The sequence below is a fragment of the Mesocricetus auratus genome, unplaced genomic scaffold (genome assembly GCF_017639785.1).
Source record: "Mesocricetus auratus isolate SY011 unplaced genomic scaffold, BCM_Maur_2.0 Super-Scaffold_100676, whole genome shotgun sequence".
Classification (NCBI taxonomy): Eukaryota; Metazoa; Chordata; class Mammalia; order Rodentia; family Cricetidae; genus Mesocricetus; species Mesocricetus auratus.
The window spans coordinates 99,523,484-99,547,159 of NW_024429266.1; the positions used below are offsets into that span (position 1 = coordinate 99,523,484).

The 23,676-nt window shown below is 40.3% G+C and overlaps 1 protein-coding gene across 1 annotated transcript in view; it reads right to left on the reverse strand.

The window, feature by feature from the left end:
* Positions 1–23,676, reverse strand: part of LOC101836475 (zinc finger protein 709) — a 26,812-nt gene continuing 3,136 nt past the window's right edge. The window contains exons 2-4 of the mRNA XM_013121478.3: positions 2,829–2,955; positions 2,565–2,622; positions 1–1,563 (exon numbers count right to left, since the gene is read on the reverse strand). Of these exons, the coding sequence (XP_012976932.1) occupies positions 153–1,563; positions 2,565–2,622; positions 2,829–2,955 (1,596 nt within the window). The 3' untranslated portion in view covers positions 1–152. The remainder of the gene's footprint in view (positions 1,564–2,564; positions 2,623–2,828; positions 2,956–23,676) is intronic.

The following is a 23,676-nucleotide window of genomic DNA, read 5'->3' on the forward strand; positions in this document are numbered from 1 at the left end:
CAAAAGGTTTTATCCTATGTACACTTGCATATGTAAGTAAAATTATGTAACTGCTGGTCTCATATTCTCTTGATTTTTCTTTATACTTTTCATTCCTTGCAATAACAGTAAGCTGGCTACAAAGACTCCCATGATTTACATTGGTATTACTTCTATCCACTGGATTTCTTTTCGTTGTGAGTTCTTTCATGTTGGTGAAGATATGTAGAACATGTGAATGCTTTGCCACATTGTTTACATACGTATGGTTTCTCTCCAGTGTGGTTTCTTTCATGTATTTGAAGGGACTTTGAAAAAGTGAATGCATGCCCACATTGCACACATACATATGGTTTCTCTCCAGTATGAATTCTTTCATGATTGTAACAAGCCCTATGTTGGATGAAGGCTTTCCCACATTGTTTACATGAGTAAGGTTTCTCTCCAGTATGAATCCTTTCATGTTTGTGGAGGTATGTGGAACATGTAAATGCTTTCCCACACTGCTTACAAACATAGGGTTTCTCTCCAGTGTGAATTCTTTCATGAATATAACAGGCACTGGAATAGGTGAAGGCTTTCCCACAATGTTTACATGAGTAAGGCTTCTCTCCAGTGTGAATTCTTTCATGGATCAAAAGCTGAGAGGAACGAATGAAGGCTTTCCCACACTGTTTACAAACATAGTGTTTCTCTCCAGTGTGAGTTCTTTCATGATTGTTCCGGGTTGTGGGATCACTGAAGGCTTTCCCACAATGCTTACATAAATAAGGTTTCTCTCCAGTGTGAATTCTTTCATGTTTACGAAGGTATGAAGAACGACCAAATACTTTCCCACACTGCTTACATGCATAAAGTTTTTCTCGGGTGTGACTTCTCTCATGTTGTAGAAGGTGATAAGAATGAATGCATGCTTTCCCACACTGCTTACATACATAAGGTCTGTCTCCAGTGTGAGTTCGTTCATGATTGTAACAGGCTCTTGGATGGATGAAAGCCTTTCCACAATACTTACATGCAAAAGTCTTCTCTCTAGTATGAATTTTATGATGTTTGATAAGGTGACTGGAATTAATGAAGGCTTCTCCACACTGCTTACACACAAATGGTTTTTCTCCAGTTTGGAGTTTATCATATGACTGAACATAACTACATGTCATAAGAGCTGTTTCAAACTGCTTATATTCATGGAGATTATCTCCATTATGAGTTGTCTCATAATCTTGTTCAGAAATGAGATTCCTACAATGTTTATTAGATAGTTTATTTTCACAGGGGTTCTCTCTGGAAGGATTCTCAAGGGTAAGAAAGGACTCAAAATATGTAAAATTTTTCCAAAATTTCTTATGTTTAAAAGGCTTTTCCATATGTTCCTGATACTCATACGGTTTCTCTACAGTTGAACCTCTCAGGTGCATATCTGGCTGTGAAAGACCAATGGCATCATTTTCACACACACTGTTTTCATATACTACTATTCCTGGAGGCATGTACTCATTAACAATATGCTCTCGAATCCGTTGGTGGGCTTCTCCATACTGAACGCCATGTTGAAACTCATAGAATCCTTTAACCTCATGAGTGCTGCAAGAAAAAAAAAAAGAAGAAGAAAACGGGAAGAATATTACTACGGTTTTATGACTAGTCAAGAGAGGTGTCGGGGGCTGTGTATCTGGGCACACACTTGCTACTGCAGCATTTAGAAGGCCAGGGAGAAAGATTGCAAGAGCAGAGGGACTGCAAGTTCGAAGCCAACAGAGACCACATAGAAAGACCTCATCCTAAGGGAAACAAGAATGCTGACTATTGCCACAAGAATTTATGAACCTAAAAGGAATGAACAATTATCCACAGGACCTGAGAACAACATACAATCTTAGTTTCTCTAATATCATTACAAAAAAGAATGGGGAAAAACATGCAGAAACCATGTTCAGCTCATGTCATGCTTTGCTCTTTAACTATTCTTGTTTCATGGTTGGCTCATATGTGATTTTTTTTTTTTTTTTTGGTTTTTCGAGACAGGGTTTCTCTGTGGCTTTGGAGGCTGTCCTGGAACTAGCTCTTGTAGACCAGGCTGGCCTCAAACTCACAGAGATCCGCCTGCCTCTGCCTCCCAAGTGCTGGGATTAAAGGCGTGCGCCACCAACGCCCGGCCCATATGTGAATATTTTTATGCAAAATGGCGCAGGGTCAGGTTTTATGGAATTGGGATAGCTGAGTTTTTTTAATGCAGCTATTGAAGGTAGGTTACAATATATCTGAAACATACTTCTGCTCACATATATCTTATATTCAAAGCTTAAAGGTAACTTGGCAAAAATATATTAAATAATTTTGTGCACAAAGGGAAGTTTTTGTATAATGAAAGAATCGGAAAAATGTCTCTATAGCTTAAAGTTGCACGGTATTGCACAACATTACACTGCAGAGTTGGGGTCCTTCAATTCTGAATGTTGAAGTTCAATGTAGTTTTAGATTAAATCAATTTACATTTAGCTGTACTTGGATTATTTACTTGGGTCTCAGGTTTCCTACCATTTTCATATGCAATGTAAAGTCGTCTTTCTTTGAGTGTAAATTACCTCAGATTTCTCCTAATATTTTGGTAATCCTCTCCAATATTTTCTTCTTCGGTTTTCCCTGAAAGGTAAACCCAAGGAAAGTATTATTAAATATTACACTAAATATCAATACCTTTTAGCCGCCCATGACATAATGTAACAAAGCATACAATATTCACCAGTGACTTTCCTTTTAATATTTCAAATTATGCAATTATAGAGAAGGGCAAGAAACAGTTATTTCTCTGAATGAACAAGGAAAAGAATCATGCTGTATTTTTTTACCTATGGAGATCAGGTTGCTAAAGGTCTCCTTCATCACATCTCTGTAGAGCTCCTTTTGATAAGAGTCCAACAAAGCCCACTCTCCTAGGGTGAAGTTCACAGCCACATCCTCAAAGGTCACTGGCTCCTAAAATAATCCACATACAAGAGTAACGGTGAAAAAACCCTGGAGGGACAGACTGACTTGATTGCTCCACTTCATGTTTCATTCTTCATCTATTCCTTATACATCACAGCGGGCACTGCTTTTTACCACTTAGAAACAGAAAATACACATTTCCTATTTATTCTAACTCTCACATTATCACATAATTCTCATGCTAGTATGGAACTGTATGATAAATGAACATGACCACCTGTTGTGATATTTCCCTTGATACTCTTTGTACACTGCATCTTTAGTAATTTGGTACCCACCAGAGTGGATACCAGTTCTAGGGAGCCGGTATAGATTTTAGAAATGTCTATTTGTCAATAGAAGTGAATTATGAACCCTGGAGACATCTCCTGAAATAGACACAAACAGCATAACTGTAAAGGCGGAACCACTGCCATGCAATACTTTATAACAACATAGTATTTTATATACTACTAGTATCTTTCCAACTTTTCACCTATTTCTAAAACACTAAGAGATTAAAACCCCAATGAACTTTGGACGAATTCTGTCCTATCAAGACTATGAATGTGTCAGGCATGGTGGTACACACATTTAACCAACACATAGGAGGCAGAGGAAGATGACTCTCTTGTGAATTCGGGGCCAGCGTAGTCTACACAGCAAATTCTAGGATAGCCAGACCTACATATGTAGTGAGATCCTGACTGTGAATGTCAGCCCTAAACAGAACATTGAATCAGTGCCCCCATACCAAAGGCTAAAGAAACATCCCAGAAGAGGTGGAGAGAATTTTACAGCCAGAGGAAGAGAGGAGTGCTATACAATGATGACTTCTGCAACCAATCATCTTAAGACATATAGGAACTAAGATTCTTAGGCCCGAGTAAAGAAAGCAACATGCAAAATATATTTCTTTTTAAAAAACTGGTGTGGTTGTGTGCCCACTTTTGGTAGCTAGAAGAGGGTGTTGGATCTGTTGTGCGGCACCAATTCTGAAGAGACATGAACAAATGTCTACTCACCCCAGACAGGGAACTGATGACTGCCCCAAGCAAGGATCTCACCAAAGTCAAACTTGATGAACCAATGCAGTTTTTTGGGATTACTTACAGGAATATGTGTGAGCAGAAATGCCCAAAAGACCTTTGCATCACCAAAAGCCCATCCCAGCCTGGGTGATGGCTCAAAAAAGTTGGAAACCTGTAGTATACTGCGCATGGCACAGGCAGCTCAACAGTATCTTTTCACTAGTTGGTCTGAGCCTCTACCAGGCATCTCTGGACTAAGTAGTTTTCTGCAGTCTTTACTGTATATATAATCTTGGAGAACAAGGGGCCTAGCGAGTTTTGTCAGTTTAGGGAAGGTCCTGAGGCCTTAGCATTGTTTGTTTTAATGGGCTTCCCAGGGGGATGAAATGTCTCACCTGTTTTCAGAGCATCCTGGTTCTTAATAAGCTTCCTCCATCCAAGATGAGGTGTCTTGTGTCAGAGGAAAGTGGTACCCACCAGCATCCCCATGTAACCTGATATGGACACTGGGAACCAAACTTGGATCTTCTGGATAAGCAGCAAGCAAACTTAACTGCTGAGCCATCTATCCTGCACCTAAAGTGTTTTCTTTTGAGAACTAACGGACAGAAAGAATTGATGCATGTATAAAATTCACACCACTGTCATTTTGTGTAATATGAACTTCAATACAATCTACAGTTGATACATATTTCTCTAATGTCTGGTAAATGTAGTTTCTATTTATATCCGTTGCCACACGCACGACTTTTTACATTTCTAAAAAGTCACCTTGAGAATGTCCTAAGAACACAGACACAAAACCATATAAAGAAGCGGTTTGAATCTAACCTCAGATATAAGCATGCATAAAACATATCAAAGCAAAGAAAAAGCCCAGGGTGCTTTTGTTTGTAAAGCATGCTGAACATTACAAGTTAAACCTCTAAGAACAATGCTGAGTGTTGGCCAGCAAGGTGACTTAATGGGTAAATGTGCTTACCACCATACCTGATGACCAGAGTTCAACCCCAGGGACTCATGTTATAGGTGATATCCAGTTTCTGCAAGCTATCCTCTGAACCCACCATACATACTGTGGAATGTGTATACACATATACACATTACACACACACACACACACACATACACACACACACACACACATACACGTAATAAAAGTTTAAAAAAGGAACACTGCATAGTATAAAGTCACATGCAGGGACCAGCACAAATGCCTCAGAAGGTAAATGTGCCTGTCACAAAGCCCAGTGTCTTGAGTTTAATGCCAGGAATCATGTACAGGGAAGAGAGAACCAAGTCTTATAAACTGTCCTCTGACCTCTAAATACAAATTCACATTTACATTACAAATAAATAAGTAAGCTAATGTAGTAACATTTGTTTTTAAAGGCACACTTAGAAGACATAGAAAAGCAAACAAAGATAAGCAAGGATGAATCAAGCAGGCTGACATGAACAAATACCTAACGTCAAGATAGAAATTTTATTTTTGAGGTGGCACCCCAATACATAGCCCAGGTTAGTGTTACATTTCACCACATTCCTTTCCCATCCCCTCAGTAGTTACTGCAGACATATACAACCACTAGTCATTAATTTTGATGGGAATTCTTAGAAAATCAGTTATTTAAAAAATCTTAGCCGGGCGGTGGTGGCGCACGCCTTTAATCCCAGCACTTGGGAGGCAGAGGCAGGCAGATCTCTGTGAGTTCGAGGCCAGCCTGGTCTACAGAGTGAGTTCCAGGACAGCCTCCAAAACAACACAGAGAAACCCTGTCTCGAAAAACCAAAAAAAAAAAAAAAATCTTCGAAGTGTGATTTTGATATATCCATACTACCAAGTTGAATACAAAGGTTTGGTGTACTTTCTGTAAATACATGCATTCCCCCTTAGATGCCAAAACCTTTTGGATTGGTCTCTTAAGCATGCAAAACAGGTCTCAGTCATCATGGTTCTAACTTTTTCTTTCTTTCTTTCTTTCTTTCTTTCTTTCTTTCTTTCTTTCTTTCTGAGTATTCTTCCTTTGTAACTGCAGTTTCTTGTCCCGACGGGTCCCACAGTCGCTTCGGTCCCAGATAAGCACACAAAGACATATTAATTATAAAATGTTGGCTGATGGCTAGGGCTTCTTATTGGCTAGCTCTGTCTTAATTATTAACCCATTTCTATTAATCTATGTATTTCCATGTGGTCTTGGCTTACTGGAGAATGCCTGACCTGTCACCCCTTTGGTGTCTACATGGCGTCTCATCTTGACACTTTTCTCCCAGCCTTCTCCTCGTCTCCTAGCCCCGTCTATCTTCCTGCCTCTATTGGCCAAACAGGGTTTTATTCATCAACCAATAAGAGAAACACAGAACAGAAGAATATCCCCGTCACCCCTTTATTTCCCGCATGTACTAATTCATCAACCTTGCTTATAGCATTTGAAACTCTGCTTTTTTGGTTGGTATAGTCTATGGGGTTTTTGTTTGTCTTGTATTTTATTTTCTCTAAAGACAGGGTCTCACTAAGTGGCACAATTTGCTATGTGGACCAGCCCCCCACAAACTCATTGCTTCTGATTCCAAGTGCTAGCACCAAAGCTGTATGTAACCACTCCCAGATATGGGTAACATCTTGACTAATTTTTAAAATTTGCTTTATTTCATCATTAATTTTGAAAATTTACTTACCTCTAAAGATCTTTATCTCAGGGCTGAGGAGATAAATAAAAACAGTACTTGCTGTTTAAGCATGAGGAGAAAAAAAATCTGGTATGGCTTTAGGTACCTGTAATCTTAACCCTGGGGGTGGGGGCTGACTCTGGGGCTCTCTAACCAACTATCCAAGCTGAACAGGTAGAGTGACAGAATCTGACTTTTGGAACCAAAGAACAGATGGCACAAACTGACATAATCCTTTGGTCACACACACACACACACACACACACACACACACACACACACACACACACACACACACACAGGCTGGGCTGTGGTAGGCAGCCTTTAATCCCAGCACTCTGGAGGCTGAGGCAGTCAGATGTCTGTGAATTCAAGGCTAGTCTGGTGTACATAGTCAATACAGGACAGCCAGGGCTGAAAAAACAAAACCAACCAACCAATCAAAAAAAAAAAACCCAACCCAAAACAATACAACAACAAAAATTATAAAATGAGACATCTTAATTCTTTCTTCAACATCTTATCCAATATGGTAAGTCTGGATTCAGCTAGTAAAGAGCTGTGAACTTCTGGAAGTTATACTTGTAGGGAGATACCTCACATATCCGCAACACTGACCATGCCCCGGCCTGGTCACAGGTACCTGGGGAGAGCAGTGATGAAAGGGGCTCGCTTGCTCCAAGTTCTCCTGGGGCTGCTTTTGTGGAGACCAACAGAGCGCTGAGCTCAGTTCTCGTCTTCTCATGTAAGTGACTTCTCTCTCTCTCTCTCTCGGAAGGTATCATAGTATCATACCAACCCTTCCCCGTATCTGTGGCGTGGCTCATTTTCCATCTTCACCTGGTGTCAGAATTGTGGGGAAGTAAATTCACCCAGCCCCCACACTTGAGCTTGGTGGGCAAGCGCACCGCCACAGCTATTGCTCCCAGAGTCCCTGCTTCCTGCTAGCGGACGGGGTCCCAGTTCTGCCGCCACCGTGGAACTACGCTGGCTCAGCCAGCCTGGAAATAGCTGCAAGCATCGCCACCAGGCCAAAGACTGCCAGCATTCCCAGAGACCACAGCGCTAGCCCAACAAGCCCGGTTCTCGCAGAGGTTTTGGAGTGAGTGTCCAGTCTTACTCTATGCCAGTATTTTATGCAAAATCCTTTAGAAATAATTCCCAAACAATTTCCACAACCCATAATCTACCATTATATGGATGACATACTGCTGGCTGATTCGAAAGAAGGAACGTTGGAAAAGATGTTTGAAGCAGTAAAGGAAATTTTACCTTACAGGGGATAACAGATTGCCCCCCAAGAAATACAAAGAGGAGGTTCTATTAACTAGGTTATAAAATAGATCTACAGAAAATTAGACCACAAAAAGTACAGATCAGGAGAGATAGTTACCACACTCTTAGTGATCTTCAAAAACTACCAGGATCGTGGTCAGAGACCAACAGAGTGCTTACTTAGCTCAGTTCTTGGCTTCTCATGTAAGTGACTTTTCTCTCTAAAGTACCATACGACCCCCGTCCCGGTGTCCTTGGCGTGGCTCGTTTTCCACCTGATTTCTTTTTCATATTTATTGTCAAGCTTTAGCTTTGCATACATAAATTGTAACTGTTAGAGCTCTGTTGATGGGGTGTTTGGGGCTGGGAGTGGGGGTCGTGGTGGTGGCTTCCTCAATGCAGGTGTTACAACTCTGAGGGAAAAGGCTTCCTGGCAGTCAGGAGCCAAGGAATATCAAAGTCACGCTGGACAACAAACCTCACACAGATTTCTTGGGAGGGAAAAAAATCCAGGGGGTCAGCTCTTTGTTCTGATGAGAAGCATCCAAGAACTGAGCAGAAGACAGCATTAAATAGCATTTCTTGGCAGGGGAACTTTCCAGGGTGGGGATTGGTGAGTTTTCAAGTCCAGAGCTTGGCCACCTGTGTCTGGAGGGCTGGGTCCGTTAGAATGATCTGTGGGTGGAGCCTGGCAGCCGAAGATCCTCAGCAGCAGGGCTGCCACTTTCTGCTTGCCACAAGGTGCTAATATACATATGGGAAATTTCCATATTTATTTAAGCAACTTATTTGTGAGCAATCTTTTCTTGGCGTTTCAGTCTGTAGTCCCTTCACAAGCACACTATGGCACACAGGTACACACATCCATGCACACACACAAAATAAATAAATGCAATTATTTAATATTTAAATGATTTATTTTTATTTTATGTGCATTTGTGTTTTGTCTGAATATCTACCTGAGAGCATCAAATCTCCCAGAGTTGGAGTTACAGGCAGTTGTGAGCTGCCATATGGGTGCTGGGAACTGAACCTGGGTCCTTTGGAAGAGCAGTCAGTACAGTTAGCCACTTCCCCATCTCTGCAGTCCAATAACTGTTTCATTTTTAAAAATTCAAAGGTGTAAGGGGAAACTGCTAACTCCACTTACAACTTCACATTTATCACAATAATATCGTATCTCTCATTAGTAACCCCAAGGCCAGAAAAGCATGTCATGGTGCATTTCAAACCATGGGAACTGCTCAGTGAAATGGCTAAATCCATGAAAGGTATCTTTATGAAGTGAGTGAGAAGTCTGTTCCACACATGTATAATCCAACACAGTTCAGGATAGCCAAACTAACATGACAGAATTTACTTAAAGACAGTTTTAACGACAGCGCACAAGAGAATAAATTTCAGTCCAGTGAGATCAGGGGATGCATATGAGAGGAGAAAAATGCTCGTTTGTCTACACACACAGAGACAGAGAGACAGACAGAGAGAGCGAGAGCTAAACAACTGAGGAAAGTAGGTGATTACATGCCAAGAAAATATCCTGTTTGTGTTATTCTTAATGTTCACCTAATCAATATAATTAGGTTTTTCTCTAATATTCAATCATTTAAAAAGAATAGAAATCCTTTCTTGTATGTATTCAAATCATAGCAAAATAAAACTATACCTACAGCAAGAAAAACTACAGAAATAGGTAAATTCATGGAAAATGAATACTACAATCTTGAATGTTTAGTGGGTCATAGATAAGATTAGGAAGAAAAATTTAAGTGTTTAATAACATGAAAGTGAACACACAACTTGCCAGAACCTTTGAAGTAGAGTTACAAGTAAGGACTACAGCCAGGGAAGCAGGTAGGCTAGCTACAGCTTCACCTCTCTCTGGTCTTCCAAATCCCATCCCCCATCACATCACCAGTTCCGAAGCAGACACCCTGCTGCAGCCTCCCTACCCCTACGATTCCCCAAAAATAACACTGATCTTCCTCTCCTAACTCCCTTTCTCCAAGTCCCTGCTTTATCCCAGCCCCCAAGCCCAGCAGCCTTCCTTGGAAATCCCAAGCCACTCTAGTCAGAAGCAAAGCTACCTGCTAACTGCAGATGTTCAATTTTCTCTGTGCTCCTCCAAATCCAGTCTCATTCAACCTGCCAAAGTCCCCGCCCCCTCCTTCCTACCCTCTGCTGCAGGAGATCTCAGAGATCTTCCTCTCCACACTTGCTCCGACTCATTGTTTCATCCCAGGCCCCAAATCCAATAGACATTCCCTGGAAACCAGCAGGCCACTCCAGCCAGCAATGTAGGAAGGCTAAATGCAGGTGTTCATCTCTGCCTTCATTCTTCTAAGTCCAACCCCTCCTCTTATCCCCAGCTCTGGAGCAGACATTCTGCTGGGGCCTCTCCTCCCCCTGTGTTCCCATTCCCAGGGGAGAAAGCAGACCCTGCATTCCTCCCTTCAGTGGACACCTTAGTTCCCCCCTCCTAGCTCACCCCATTACTGTTAGATCACAATACTTAGAAACACACTTCAACTGGCATCCCTAATGACCACACCTATCAGGATCCCAGAAGAATTTCCTATCAGGCAACACACAGCCATCACACTCTCCGAAGAACCAGAGAGGAAACAGAAACCAAGAAACAAAACACCCATCCAACAAAAATAAGACCAGATATATCAGCACCTAGAATTACAATCTCCCCAAACCCAACTGCCTAGATGCCGGCATAAAATCACAATAACAGTCAGGACAATATGTTTTCACTACAGTTCAGCAACCCTACCATAGAAGACCCTGATTATTGTAGCACGGCTGAAGCACAAGGAAAAGACTTTAAAATATCCATTATGTATAGGATAGAGGCCCTTAAAGAGGAAATGAATAAATACTTTAAAGAAATCTATGAAAACACAGAAGGGAATCAATGAAGTAGTTCGAGAACTGAAAGTAGAAACAATCAATAAAAAAAGCAAACTAAATAAAATCTGGAAATGAAAATTTTAGGAATTTGAACAGGAACTTCAGAGGTAGAGGTCATCAACAGAATACAAGAGATGCCAAGAGAGAATCTCAGGCACTGAGGGCACAATAAAAGAAATGGATACCTTGGTCAAAGAAAATGTTAAATCTAAAAAACTCACGTGAACATACAGGAAATCTGGGACACCATGAAAAGGCTAAGCCTCAGAATAATAGGAATAAAAGAAGCATAAGAAACCCTGACCAAAGACACAGAGAGTATTTTCAACAAAATTTCTCTAAGCTAAAGAAGGAGATACCTATAACGGTATGAGAAGCATACAGAATAACAAATAGATGGGATCAGACAAGGAAGTCCCCTTGGAACACAATAATCAAAACAGTAATGTATAAAACAAAGAAAGAATATTAAAAGCAGCAAGTAACATGTAACATGTAAAGGCAGACCTATAAGAGTAACACCTATCTTTGAGACTCTAAAAGACAGAGAGGCCTAGACAGATGTTCTCCATAAGATATTCTCTCTAAGAGATTACAGAAGCCAGACCAGACAACTATACCCAGTAAAACTCTCAATCACAGTAGATGGAGAAAGGAAGACTTTGCATGATAAAACCAAACTTAAGCAATCTCTATCTACAAATCCAGGCCTACAGAAAACACTAGAAGGCAAACTCCAATATAAAGTTAATCATATCCAAGAAAACACTGGGAATCAATCCCATATCATCAAGCAATACATATACACACCACCACCACCACCACCACCACCACCACCACCACCGGGATTAAAGGTGTGTGCCACCACTGCCTTACAAAGGGAGTAAGTAAGTATTCCACAGCAGCCTCACACACTGATAGTGGGAAATTTCAATACCTTACTCTTGGCAACAGACATAAGAGACAAGAACTAAATAGAGAAATAGAGGAATTAACTGAAATTATAAACCAATGTACTAAACAGATATAGAAAATTTCATCCAAACACAAAATACACTTTCTCAGCATCACATAGAACAATATCCAAAACTGACCACATCTTGGACACAAAGCAAGTCTCATTGGGTACAAGAAAACTGAAATAACTCCTTGCACCCTATCTGACCATACCAACAACAGAAACAACTGAAATGTTACAAACTTATGGAAACTGAACAAGTCTACTGATGGAAAAATGAGTCAAGACAGAAATGAAAGACTTTGTAGAATTGAGTAAGAATGAATACACAACATATCTAAACTTATGGAACACATTAGAGGTGGTTTTAAGAGGCAAGTTCATAGTACCAAGTGCCTACACAAAAAACTTGAATAGGGAAGGGAGATGGTGTTACACCCCTTTAATCCCAGCACTTGGGAGGCAGAGGCAGGTGGATCTCTGTGAATTCAAGGCCAGCCTGGTCTATGGAGTGAATGCCAGGACAGGCTCCAAAGCTACAGAGAAACCCTGTCTCAAACAAACAAACACTTGACTAGATGTCATACTAGTAACTTATCAGAGCACACACACAGACACACACATAAACACAAACGCTTGGAGATAATCAAACAAAGGCTGAAAACAATAAATAACAATCCCTCTGGGGAAAAAAATAAAAAGAATCAGTAAATCAGAGAGATGATTGTTGTAGTACTTTTTTGTCAGGACTCCTGGCCCACAAATAATGACATGGAAACTTACTAATTATGAAAACTCTGCCTTACCTTAGGCTTGTTCTTAACTAGTTCTTATATCTTAAATTAACCCACATTTTTAAATCTACGTTCTTTCACGTGGCTCTCTACCTCGCCTCTGTACTGTTTGCTTCCCAGAGTTCTTTCTCTGCCCGCAAGTCTCAGCTATACTCGCCTGTCTAGCTATTGGCCGTTCAGCGTTTTATTACACCAATAACAACAATACACCTTCATATAGTGTACAAATATTCCACAACAGTTGGTTCTTTGAGGAAATCAGTAAGATTGGAAAATCCTTATCCAAATTAAGTAAAAAGCAGAGAGAAGATCCAAATTAACCAAATTAGATATGAAAATAACATATCTAATTGTTCCTCAATAACAACAGACATTGAGGAAATCTAGAAAATAACAATGATATATTTCGATTAAACACCCAGACCCTAGTGTTTTTGTAAAGAATTCTACTAGACATTAAAAACAGGATTAATGCCAATGATCCAATTACTCCACAAAATAGATCCAGAAGGAACACTGTCTAATTCTTTTTACCAGGCCACAATTACCCTGATACCTAAACCTTACAAAGTCCCAATAAAGAAAATTACAGACCAATTTCCCTTATGAACAATGATGCAAAAATTCTCAACAAAGTACTTGCAAACAAAATCCAAGAACACATTAAAAAGATCATCCACCATGATTATGTAGGCTTCATTCCAGAGATGTAGCAATAGTTTAACATACATAAATCAACAAATGTAATTAACCCACCAGACAAACAAACTGAAAGATTAAAAACCACACTATCATCTCATTATATACAGAAATAGAGTTTAACAAAATCCAACACCCCTTAGGATAAAAATCCTGGAGAGATAAGGGATTAAAGGAAAACGTTTCAAAATAATAAAGGCAGTTTACAGGAAGCCCATAGCCAACATCAACTTAAATGGAGAACTCAAAGCAATTTCAATAATATCAGGAACAAGACAAACATATTAAATATAGTACTTGAAGGCTTAGCTACAGCAGTAAGACAACTAAAAGAGATCAAGGGGATATACAAGTTGAAAATGAAATCCATGTATCTCTATTTGCAGACAATATGATACAGTATATATAAGTAACCCTAAAAATTCCACCAGGGAATTCCTAACAGCTAACATATGTTCTCAGCAAAGTAGCTGGATACAAGATTTATTCACAAATCAGTAGCTTTCTATGTACAAATAAAAAAAATTGTAACTCTAACCAAATAAATGAAAGACTTGTATGATAAAAATTTTAACTGAAGAAAATATTAGAACTTAGGAAGGTCTCCCATGCCCAAGTATCAGCAGGATTCATAATGGTCATCTTACCAAAAGAAATCTACAGATTCAATGCAATTCCCATCAAAATTTCAACACAATTATTTACAGATCTTCAAAGGACAATTCTCAACTTCATATAGAAACACAAGAATCCAGGATAGCTAAAATAATAATTCTGAACAATAAAAGAACTTCAGAAGTATCACCACCCCCAATTTCAAGTTGTGCTACAGAACTATAGTAATAAAAACAACATAATATTGGGAAAGACTTGTTGATCAATGAAGGCCCTTATTTTTTAATAAAGAAGACAAAAACATACATTGGAAAAAAGACAGCATCTTCAACTAATAGTGCTAGTCAAGCTGGATGACTACATATAGAAAAATCTAAACACATTCATAGTTATCACTCTGCACAAAACTCAATTCCAAATGGGTCAAAGATCTCATTGTAAAACCGGATACACTGAACCAGACAGAAGAAAATATAGTAAAATGCTTTGAACTCATTGGCACAGAAAAGAAAGAAAGAAAAACCTCTCTGAATAGACATCATTAGCACAGGCACTAAAACAGCAATTAATAAATGAACCTCATGAAACTGAGAGGCAAAGAACACTAACATTCAGACAAAGCTGTATCTTGGGTATGGGAAAGATTTTTACCAACTCTACATCTGATAGAGGACTAATATCCAAAATATACAAAGAACTCAAAACACTAGATCTCAAAAAAATAAAAAAATAACCCAACTAAAAATCAGGTACAGCTCAAAACAGAGAAAACTCAAAAAGCTGAGAAACACTTAAAGAAATGTTCAACATCCTTAGCCATCAGGGAAATGCAAATCAAAACTGCTTTGCTATTTTATCTCCCCTCTCAAAATGGCTAAGATCAATAAAAGAAGGCACAGCTCGTGCTGAGAAGATGGTGATGGAGGGGCAAACTTGCATGGCCACGATGGAAAGCAGTGTGGTCGTTCCTCTCTTAGGCATATACTCAATGGACACTGTATCTATCCTACACAAGAACACTTCTTCAACCATGCTCTTTACTGCTCTCTTCATAACAGCCAGATATCTAAAACACCTTAGATGTCCCTCAACAAAAGAATGAATAAAAAGAATTGCAGTACATTGACAAAATGGAGTATTACTCAACCATTAAGAAAAAAAAGAAGCAATGGTGGTGTAAGCCAGGTGGTAGTGGCCTACGCCTTTAATCCCAGCACTCAGGAGGTAGAGGCAGGCAGATCTCTGTGAGTTCAAGGCCAGCCTGGTCTACAGAGTTAGTTCCAGGATAGACTCCAAAGCTACAGTGAAACTCTATCTCAAAAAACAAAAAGAAACAATGAAAATCATAGACAAATGGATGAAACTAGAAAAAAAATATCCCGAGTGAGGTACCCCAGACCCAGAAAGAGACATGTGATCACTGCCTTGCTAAGCCATCACTGGAGTAGCCTCCTTCTGCAGCAAATGGGAACAAACAGAGATCCATAGCCAAACATTACTCAGAGAAGGAGACCTTGGAGCACTCAACCCAAAATGGAATGTCTCCATAAAACTCCTTCCCCCAGAGTTCAGAGAAGCAGAACCATTTGGAAGATGAGATAGAAAGAATATAGAACCCAATGGAGATGGATAACAAAGAAAACAGGACCCTCTAAAACCAACCCGAGCAAAGTGTTATGAACGAGCGAGCTCAGAGACGGAAGCAGCATGTAAAGAAAGGGCCTGCACAGTTCTCTGGCTTCCAGTTTAGCTAGCTTGCTTGCTTGCTTCCTTTCCTTCCTTTCCTTCCTTCCTCCCTTCCTCCTTCCTTCCTTCCTTCCTTCCTTCCTTCCTTCCTTCCTTCCTTCCTTCCTTCCTTCCTTCCCTTCTCAAGATAGGGTTTCTTTCGTAGCCTTGACTGTCCTCGAACTAGCTCTGTAGAGCAGGCTGGCTCAAACTCACAGAAAGCCACCTGCCTCTGCCTTCTGAGTATTAAAGGCAAGCACCACCACCACCCAGATTTTATTTTTTAATGTATTTCTTGAGTGTGTGAACGAGTGGGTTTCTGATTCTTGGGCCTTCTCTTGAGTTTTCTTTCTTTTTGAATTGTCCAATTCAGATGTGTTAATTTTTGTTTTATCTTTTCTCCTAGAAACCTGTTTGTTTTCTAATACGACAGAAAGGGAGTGGATTGGGATGGAAGGGGAAGTGGGGAGGAAATGGGAGGGGTAGAGGGAGGAGAAACCACAACCAGCATACATTGTGTATGTGGTGGGGAATCCATTTTTAATGCAAGTGGGTAAAAAAGACAGTAAAAGAGGTAAGTTTATAGCTACAAATGTTTATATGCAAAATAGGGGCTGAGCAACGCTACATGAGGAATACTATGTGGAAGAAGTCAGTCTAAAGGAAGATCCGAAGGCCTTGTTACTGGCACTTTTACTAAGGAACAGAGCATGCTCAACAGCAGCTCCTGGCGTACAAACCATGGAGAGGCAGCTGTTGTGCAAATGTTTCACAGAATGCCACAGAGCACATTTCCTCAGCCTTTGGGGCTTCTTCCTTAGCTCACTAGGCCACTCTTATTCTTGGGAGTGCCTTCCCTCCCTTTCTCAGTAAGTTATGTATATTCTGTTTCTAACCATGTGTCTCTAGTGTAACCCTTTCCTCTGGGAATCAAGATCTTAGAATGGGGGGGGGGTTCCCTCTGAACTCAGATCCAGGTCCCAACATTTAGAAAGTATGCTTCCCTTAACACCCTGGGCTTCCTCACTGTTTCTGTCATCTCCACATCAAAATTAAAAGGCATAATTTTTGTCCTCTTTGCTAGCTCATGACAGACGCCAATATTTAAAGATCGACTGTCCTGTTGGGTTTTCTTTTTCTTTTCTTTTTCAGCAAAAGAACAATGGCTTTATTTATTGATTCATTCATTCATTGTTTTGTTTGTTTTTATTTCACTTGGCACAAATTGTGATCCCCAGGGTTGCTAACCAGAGTGGCATCTCAAGACCTGGTGGCGCTGTGGCCAGGGCAGCTGAGAGCCTGCATTTCCCTTCAAACTCTATTAAATTGTTCTCTGGTTACCTCCTAAGTCCATCCTTATTTTATTTGTTAAGTAAAGAGACTAAAGAGCCAAACAAACAAAAAAAAGTAGCCTCAGCTTCCAGGGAGACACACTGAGAACTCAGAGACATGTGAAACAAACAATTCAATTTGATGCAAACACAAGGTCTTAGGAAAACAAGAACAAGCCAGATTCAAAAGCAAAGACAGCAAGAAATAGAAAAGATATGGGGAGAAATGAATGAAATAGAAACTCAAGGTATAATATAGTCAACCTCAAATTTCACAGGTGGTTCTTTTAAAAAACAGTAAGACAGGCAAAATTCTAGTCAAGCTAACAAAAAAAGGGAAGGAGCAGGGCTGGAGAGATGTGGCACAGAGGTAAAGAGCACTGCCTGCTCTTCCAGAGGTCCTGAGTTCAATTCCCAGTACCCACATGGTGACTCACAGCCCTCTACAATGAGATCCGATGCCTTCTTCTGGTATGCATGCAGATAGAATATTGCATATATAATAAATCACTGTATATATAATCAATAAATAAATCTTTAAAAAGGGAGGAGGAGGATACAAATTAATAAGCTAGGGGAGGTTAGAAGAGAGTCTAGTGAAATATCAAAATAAAAGAAAAAGTATGTGTTAAATTAAGCGGTTAAATTCTGACTCACATACAACATGCTAAAATTAAATGAATAGGATATAAATAACTTAAACATATTCATAATAAACGAGGCTGAAACATACATAAGAAAAACTCCCACCCCACAATCCTTTGTTCAAGTCTAGAGCAAAACAAATAACATTTCTTTCTTATATATTTAAATTATTATCCTCATCTCATGCTCTTTTTTTCCCCACAGCCAGCAATGCTGGGAACACCTTTCAAAAATTCCACTTTTGCCTAGACAGTTGCCAAACTGATAGGTGAGAACAAACAATTCTGAAGCAAAATGAAAATCCCCTCCTTTAAAGCCTGGGTATTTTCTCCCCCTCTCAGCCGGGAGAGCAAACAAATCCACTTGCATTAACACTAAACAGCAAAAACCAGGATGCGGGACCGGGTTACGGTTCGGAGATAAAAGGTTTGTTTAGAGTGAGGTTCAATGCCCAGTGTTTTTTAAAGGGTAACAGCGCTCATTACCGCCATCCCTTCACAGCAGACTGGACGCTGCAGAGCATCGAGCATCCGCGTCTGGGGACCAGATGAGGCGGCTTCAGAAGCGCGGGGCGGGGCGGGGAGGGGCGGGGCCCATGGACCTCAGGCTCACCCTGGCGGGTGGTACCATCAATTAAAATGCACGTGGGTTTGAGGGCGATGGTGACAGTCTCCTCCCCAGACTCTGCAGGGCAGCGCCAGGGAACTGTCTGGGCGGCGGCGTCACATAGTGACAAAGCCTCCGCAGGGTCACACACCCGCCGCGCGCGACTCCAGGGCCCACTCACCATTTTCTGCCTCGGGCGTGGGCAGGTGTCCTTCCTAAAGGGCCTTCAGAGAGCAGAAGGCACAGCACCCAGGACAATCACCCACCGGCCTCCCTGCAGCTTCACAGGACTCAAACAGGGCGGCAATGGCGGCACCCTCTGACTATCCGTGCTCCTCATTGGACAGTCCGTGCAGGAGAGTAACAGCGTCTCTGACTGGTGAATGATACCGACCCTCCTCCTTAAATCGACCCGCACATCGTTCTTTTCTGCTCAAAAGATCAACTGACTGAAAAAACCTCCCTAACTCTGGCTTCTTTTCGCTGGAGTAAACCCGGGATATACTGGGGTATCAATCTATTTAAAGAGAATATGCTCTGGGAATTTTTGAACACACGCTTGCTTCCTCGTGTACTCAGAGAAATGCTGTTGGCTTTTCCACTACCAACACACACATCTCTCTGTTACTTTGTTCTGAACATTCAGGGCTCAGTGACACAGGGACAAAGCTGATGACATCCCTATCTTCAGCTTTAGAGATAGAGGCTTGCCCTGCTTTTAACGTGGGTCATGGGTATGCAAACGCAGGTCGGGTCCTCATGAAGGAAGAAACAAACATTTTTATCAACCCATGTCACCAGTTCTTCTTTGAGATTGTAATAGTGGTTGTCACCACACTGCTTTCTGCAAAGTGTTTGGGTTATGTAACACACAGGAAATGTTGAGCTCAGAATGTACCTTCAAAGCGAATTTCTGTGGTGGTCAAGATTAGAGACGCATTTCATCCTACCCTTGAATAAGTACTTGTGAATTTGGTGGTTTATTTTGGTTAGAGCTTCAGCGTGGCTGTGGATGTCATCGCCCCACTTCTGAATAGTCAGATGTAGAGAGATTTGACGGCAGAGGAAGCAGTACAAGGAATGGTGAGCTCCTAGAATTGTTAGGCGTCTCTGTGTCATCACAAGGATCTGATCCCCAGCTGGAGGAGGTAGAGGCGGCATCTTCAGCAACAGATGTGAGGTTTTATATCACTTGAATACTTTGTGGAATATTACCGCCATGTAACTATTATCTCTGTCTATAGAATAATTGTATTTCCTTTTTGGTGTGTTTTAATTGTCATGGCAGAAAATGGAAAATGTAAAACAAAAGATGTGAGAAAACTTGGTTATTTGTCTCATCCCAAACTCTTTAAGTTTGCATATCTAGGCCTACAACATGTCTCTGCCTGGGCTGACCTCATGACCTCTCCTCGACCTAGGGTTATGGAATGGTGATGCATATAAGGGATCTATAATGCTTATGGGCCAGCACATCTCAACAATTGATGAACTTCAGGTTTGGTGAGGGACTATGTCTCAAATACAACAGTGGAGAGCAATTGAGGAAAACATCCTGAATGTACCTCTGGCCTTCTCATACATGAACAAACAAGAACACATGCAAAAACCCACAATAACAAATATATTTAACACATACACACTTAACATACCATTCAAAAAACCCACAATAACAAATACATTTAACATACACACTTAACACACCATTCAAACACATACATTTTATTTTAGAACAGGTGACTCATGACATCTACATATGGTTTTCTACTTTGTAGTACTTAATGGCGACTAAGTACTAAGTGACCATCTCCTCTTTGTAGGTCCTAAAGTTAGGGACTGTGAGTCAGGCACACTAGGTTACTGACTTATTCCAAGCCAACTTTGATAATTTCCAAGAGGCAAAGATGTTGAATCCAACTTTAAAGAAAAATCATAAGCATCTCCAACAGTTTGCTTATAAACAAGATAATGAAAACTCTACACCATACTTTACACGAACCCTCAAACTGGCAAGTTATTGTTGTTCTTAAAATGGAATAATATCCACAAACTATTTCTTTCTTTTTTTTGGGGGGGGGGAGATGGCTCAGGGGTTAGGATCACTGACTGCTGCTCTTCCAAAGGTTCTTGAGACAGGGTTTCTCTGTATTGCTTTGGAGGTTGTCCTGGAACTTGCTCTGTGTACCAGGCTGGCCTCAAACTCACACAGATCCGCCTGTCTCTGCTTCCTGAGTGCTGGGATTAAAGGCATGTGTCACTAACGCCCGGCTTTCTAAAAAATCCTCTTTCTATATAAAATAAAGTAATAATTACAATTAAGTACTGAACACTTGGAATCCCAGAACTTGGAAACGTGGAGCAGGGCGATCTCATGTCTGCAGCTACAATGGGCAGCAGTGAAATGACGAGAAAAGACAGGAAGGATGGAAGGAAGGATTAGAAAAGGCTTTGGGTTTCAAGAAAATGACTACAGAATTTTGAAGACAGGGCTTCTCTACATGACACTGAAGTGCTGCTATCTATTATCTGTTGTCACAAAAGCAGGTCCTGCCGGAGGTCTGGGGAGGAGTTCCAGGAAGAAGGAATTCCTCAAGGTCTTCTTTCTTCTCCTCCCCTCCTTGTTGTGAATAAGATGGCATTGAGGACATGAGCATCACACCAATAGAGTGTTTTCCCCAGACAGTGGGATTGTGTACTGATATCTTGCTTGTACAAATAAAGCATGTCTGAGGGTCAGAGAATGGAGCTTGCCACTAGTTAACCATAGAGGTCTGGAGGTCTGTACAGACAGACAGGAAGTGAGGTAGCCAGGCAGAAACAGGCAATCACTCTATGGTCTGCTGAGATGCTAAGGAGGTAAGGTGTGCTTGCTGTGGTTCGCTCCTTCTCTCTGATCTCTCAGCATTTCCCTCTATATCTGACTCTGGCTTGTAATTATCTAGACCAGTTAAGAATTCCATTTACAGGATTATGATATTATATTGAATTAGATAACAGGGAAAGAGCTAGAGTCCCTGTTCATAGCATTGTGGTGGAACACAATATTAGGAAAGGCTCTATGGGGGGCTGAAGAGATGGCTCAGACTCTGCTGCTCTTCCAAAGGTCCTTTGTTTGATCCTCGCAACACAAGGTGGCTCATAGCCATCTATAATGAGATCTGGTGCCCTCGTCTGGCATGCAAGAATACATGTATACACTATATACATAACAAATAAATCTTTTTTTTTTTTGGTTTTTATGAGACAGGGTTTCTCTGTATTGTTTTGGAGGCTATCAGTCCAGCCCAGCCTCGAACTCACAGAGATCCGCCTGCCTCTGCCTCCCGAGTGCTGGGATTAAAGGCGTGCGCCACCACCGCCCGGCAATAAATAAATCTTAAAAAATGACTTTATGTTAGCCTGAACTGAATACAGTTGAACTAATATAAAGTTCACGTACACACACACAATAGTTGAGATGCACACACACTTTTCCCACATAGAAAGTACTAAAAGTAATGCAAGGAATTATTATCCCAAATGTCAGCACACAAAATTTTCTGTATGGAAAGAATTTTGGACAAAAGGATAAGGATGGGCTCTTTGAGAGTCTGTACTCTTAAGTTTCTTGATGAAGAGGGTGAGCACGTATACTCAATTTGAGAATATTATTAATAAATACATTTCAGGGCTGGAAAGAGAAGTTTAGAGCACTTGCTCTTACAGAGGACCTGAGGGATCCCAAGCATTCACAAGTTGTTTCACAACTATCCTAACTCCAAGAATTCCATCACTTCATATGACTGCCACCAGGTACTTCCATGATGCACATGCATGCATGGAGGTAAAATGTTCATGCACATATAATAAAGTAACCCTAAAAATTAAAAAGTAGTACATTTGAATCTAGGTATGGTTACATAGATCTGCGCTTCCATCTGCTTAAGAAACTGAATCAGGGAGACTGAGTGGCCCCCATGTTTGAAACCAGCTTGAACAACATGTTGAAACTATGTCTCAATAATAATAACAGAAAGTACTTTTGAAAAATACCTATATGTCCTTTTGTAACTAATGTTTTCATTCATAGTAACTGTGAATGCTGCATGTACAGCCTACATCTAAAACCCAGTTTAACACAGTTATTTGTGTGGATCATTAAGGTGGCATGGCTCAGTGTGTAGACTTGCCAACAATACTAACAGCTAGTCTAATCACCTATACTCAACTCACACAGTGGAAGCAGAGAACTGACTTCCAATTGTCCTTCAGCCTCTGTATGTGTATAAACATGAATGCACATACACATACACAATAAAAATATTTATTTTTTAATTACAAATACTTAATGTTGGGGGAAGATGATCAACATTATTTACCAACAATGAAATTGAAGCCAAAGCTATATTCAGATCCTATTTTGTCATTCTTATAGTAGCTATTATTTTAAAACATAAAAATGTTAACCAAGATATAGGAAAAAGGAACAATTACAAATTGTTAGTAAGAATGTAAAGTAACATAAGCATTATGAAAATAAAGTAAAGTAGTTGCCCAATTAAAACACACACACACACACCCCTAAATTGAACCACCCAATGAACCAGAAATAGCCCTCTTTGCTATACAAGGAAAAGAATTAAGTATACATAAAAAATGTATGCCCATTCATGTTTACTGTAACATTGCTCAAAAAGATCTAGGATGTGGAATCATCCTAGATTTCATCAACATATGAACAAATGAAGAGAATATGGTATATGTACTGTACTACATATCTACAGACTGATAGACACCCATACATACATGCTTACAGACATACAATTGGCTATTATTTTCCCATAAGCAAGTGCAAAAATTTTTAGGAAAATGGATTACACTATGACGTCTCCAAGTGAAATCATCCAGACAAAGAAAACTGTCATGTGCTTTTATTCATATGTGGGAAGTACAATACAGGAACAGTACAACAACAAAAATTCATGACAGATTCGGGCCATTGGTGGCACACACCATTAATCCCAGCACTCGGTAGGCAGAGACAGGCCCATCTCTGTGAGTTCAAGACCAGCCTGGTGTACAAAGTGAGTTCCAGGACAACCTCCAACGCCATACAGAGAAATTCTGTCTCCAAAACCAAAAAACAACAACAAAAACAAAACAAACAAACAAAAAATTCATGACAGCTAATAGAGAGACTATTGGAGGACATGGGGATGCTCTGTGAAAGAAAAGATGAGTGAATAAACTGTATCTTGAAGGGTGGATATGATGAAAGCATAGTGTGTCGTAATGAATTGTATTAATACATGCAATAAATATTCACTGTTAATTTTACTAAATATATTTTGAATGGTCTTTGTTAGTTTCTCATTTTTGTTTTATCTGGCCTTCAAGTTGTGAGGGAGACAAAAGTGACCTCAAATTTGTTGGAATTCTCCTGCCTCAAATCCTGAGTGTGGCGATATATATGATGTAATAAA